The following is a 1,399-nucleotide window of genomic DNA, read 5'->3' on the forward strand; positions in this document are numbered from 1 at the left end:
TAAATAAATAAATAAATAAAAATAATACCGTATCGTAAAAAAATTAAGATGCGTTGCAACAAAGTTCACGCCAGGACATAGGCAGAATGGTGTTGTTTATGTTTCATAATCTCTCAACCACAACCCTTGCAGGAATGGACAGTACCCGGTTTTCTCCAGCAATGTCAGCCCAGGACTGGTCTCAGACAGCTTACTCTGTTTATCAACACACAAATGGAAGTTTTCAGGAATATCACGAGCCCCAACTAGCTGAGTGAGTCTCCATAATATTACGCTTCTATCATTTTGCGGTTAATGTTGCTGGGTTGTTTATACCACTGATTATTCTGCTCTTGCAGAAGATGGTGGTAGAGAATTTGTGAGGCATCGTGGGGAAATCAGGCACTCGTCAAAATAATGAAAGTCAAGAAACTTCCATTTTTCAGCAGGTTTGGGAATTAATTGAATGTTGGTTTTTTGGCTTAACACCTTTAACGTCTATTCAAAAACACATTTCGTGTGGATTTGACTGAAAAACGTTGATTTAAGGCACAGAAAATGCAAATTTGCAATTTTCAAGTACTCTCAAGCTTTGTAGTCACCAAAATTTGGCAGCCATTTTCTCGCTAATTTTACCTCTGAAACGCTGCGACCCCCTTTTCTTCAATTGCAAATCTCAACTTCTATTCAAGATGAAGGGTATTTTTTTCATAGAAAGATAGGCAAATGAACAGGATTTTAGATGATACCAGTAACTCCATATGCCCCGAAATTGACGAGCGCCTAATTCCCCCGCGTCGTGACACAAATTTTATGTTTGTGGATGTGGCGCTGCTGACGGTGTTGGTGATCATGATGATGGTGGTGATGGTAGTGATAGTGAAGTGAGTGATGGATTTGGGGGGGGGAAGCACTGATACGAATTGCGAAGGTGAAAGAGTTTGCACATAATAATATACTTATCTTCTTAGCTGAAATTCGTAAGTTATTTTATACTCTATTGGTTTTGAGCGGTTGTATATTTCTCTTGTTCAAATAAGTACTCCTCTTTTGCTAACGTTTTCATCAGATGTAAACAAGTTTTTAGTTGCACTAGCCATATGTTTACTATAAAGAATAATTAACTGGATAGCCTTTTTCGATAGATTAATCCACTGACAGTGCTCTAAAATGCTTTTACAATTGTCCTCACACTGTTTTCAAATTAATTTTGCTCCCTGGAAGCTATTCATTTCTTTTTGCTTTCGTTTTAATGTCTGTCCTCAGTGCTGTTGGATCAGCCTGCCCTGCCGGATGCATATTTAGCACTCCAGAGGACATGGCCAAATGGGGTCGATTTATTATAAATGGGGGTGTGGTGAGTATTTGTACTTATTTATTATTTGCGTTTCATGCACGCACGCACGCACGCACTCACGCA

The 1,399-nt window shown here is 39.0% G+C and overlaps 1 protein-coding gene across 1 annotated transcript in view; it reads left to right on the plus strand.

Annotated features, from left to right (window-relative positions):
* The window catches only part of LOC101855300 (protein flp), a gene marked incomplete in the record, with an annotated part of 14,664 nt that overhangs the window by 10,057 nt on the left and 3,208 nt on the right, over positions 1-1,399 (plus strand). Inside the window, 1 exon segment of the mRNA XM_035973029.1 lies at positions 1,246-1,336. Coding sequence (XP_035828922.1) covers positions 1,246-1,336 — 91 coding nt within the window.

This window comes from Aplysia californica, unplaced genomic scaffold, assembly GCF_000002075.1.
Source record: "Aplysia californica isolate F4 #8 unplaced genomic scaffold, AplCal3.0 scaffold00955, whole genome shotgun sequence".
NCBI classification, from domain to species: Eukaryota; Metazoa; Mollusca; class Gastropoda; order Aplysiida; family Aplysiidae; genus Aplysia; species Aplysia californica.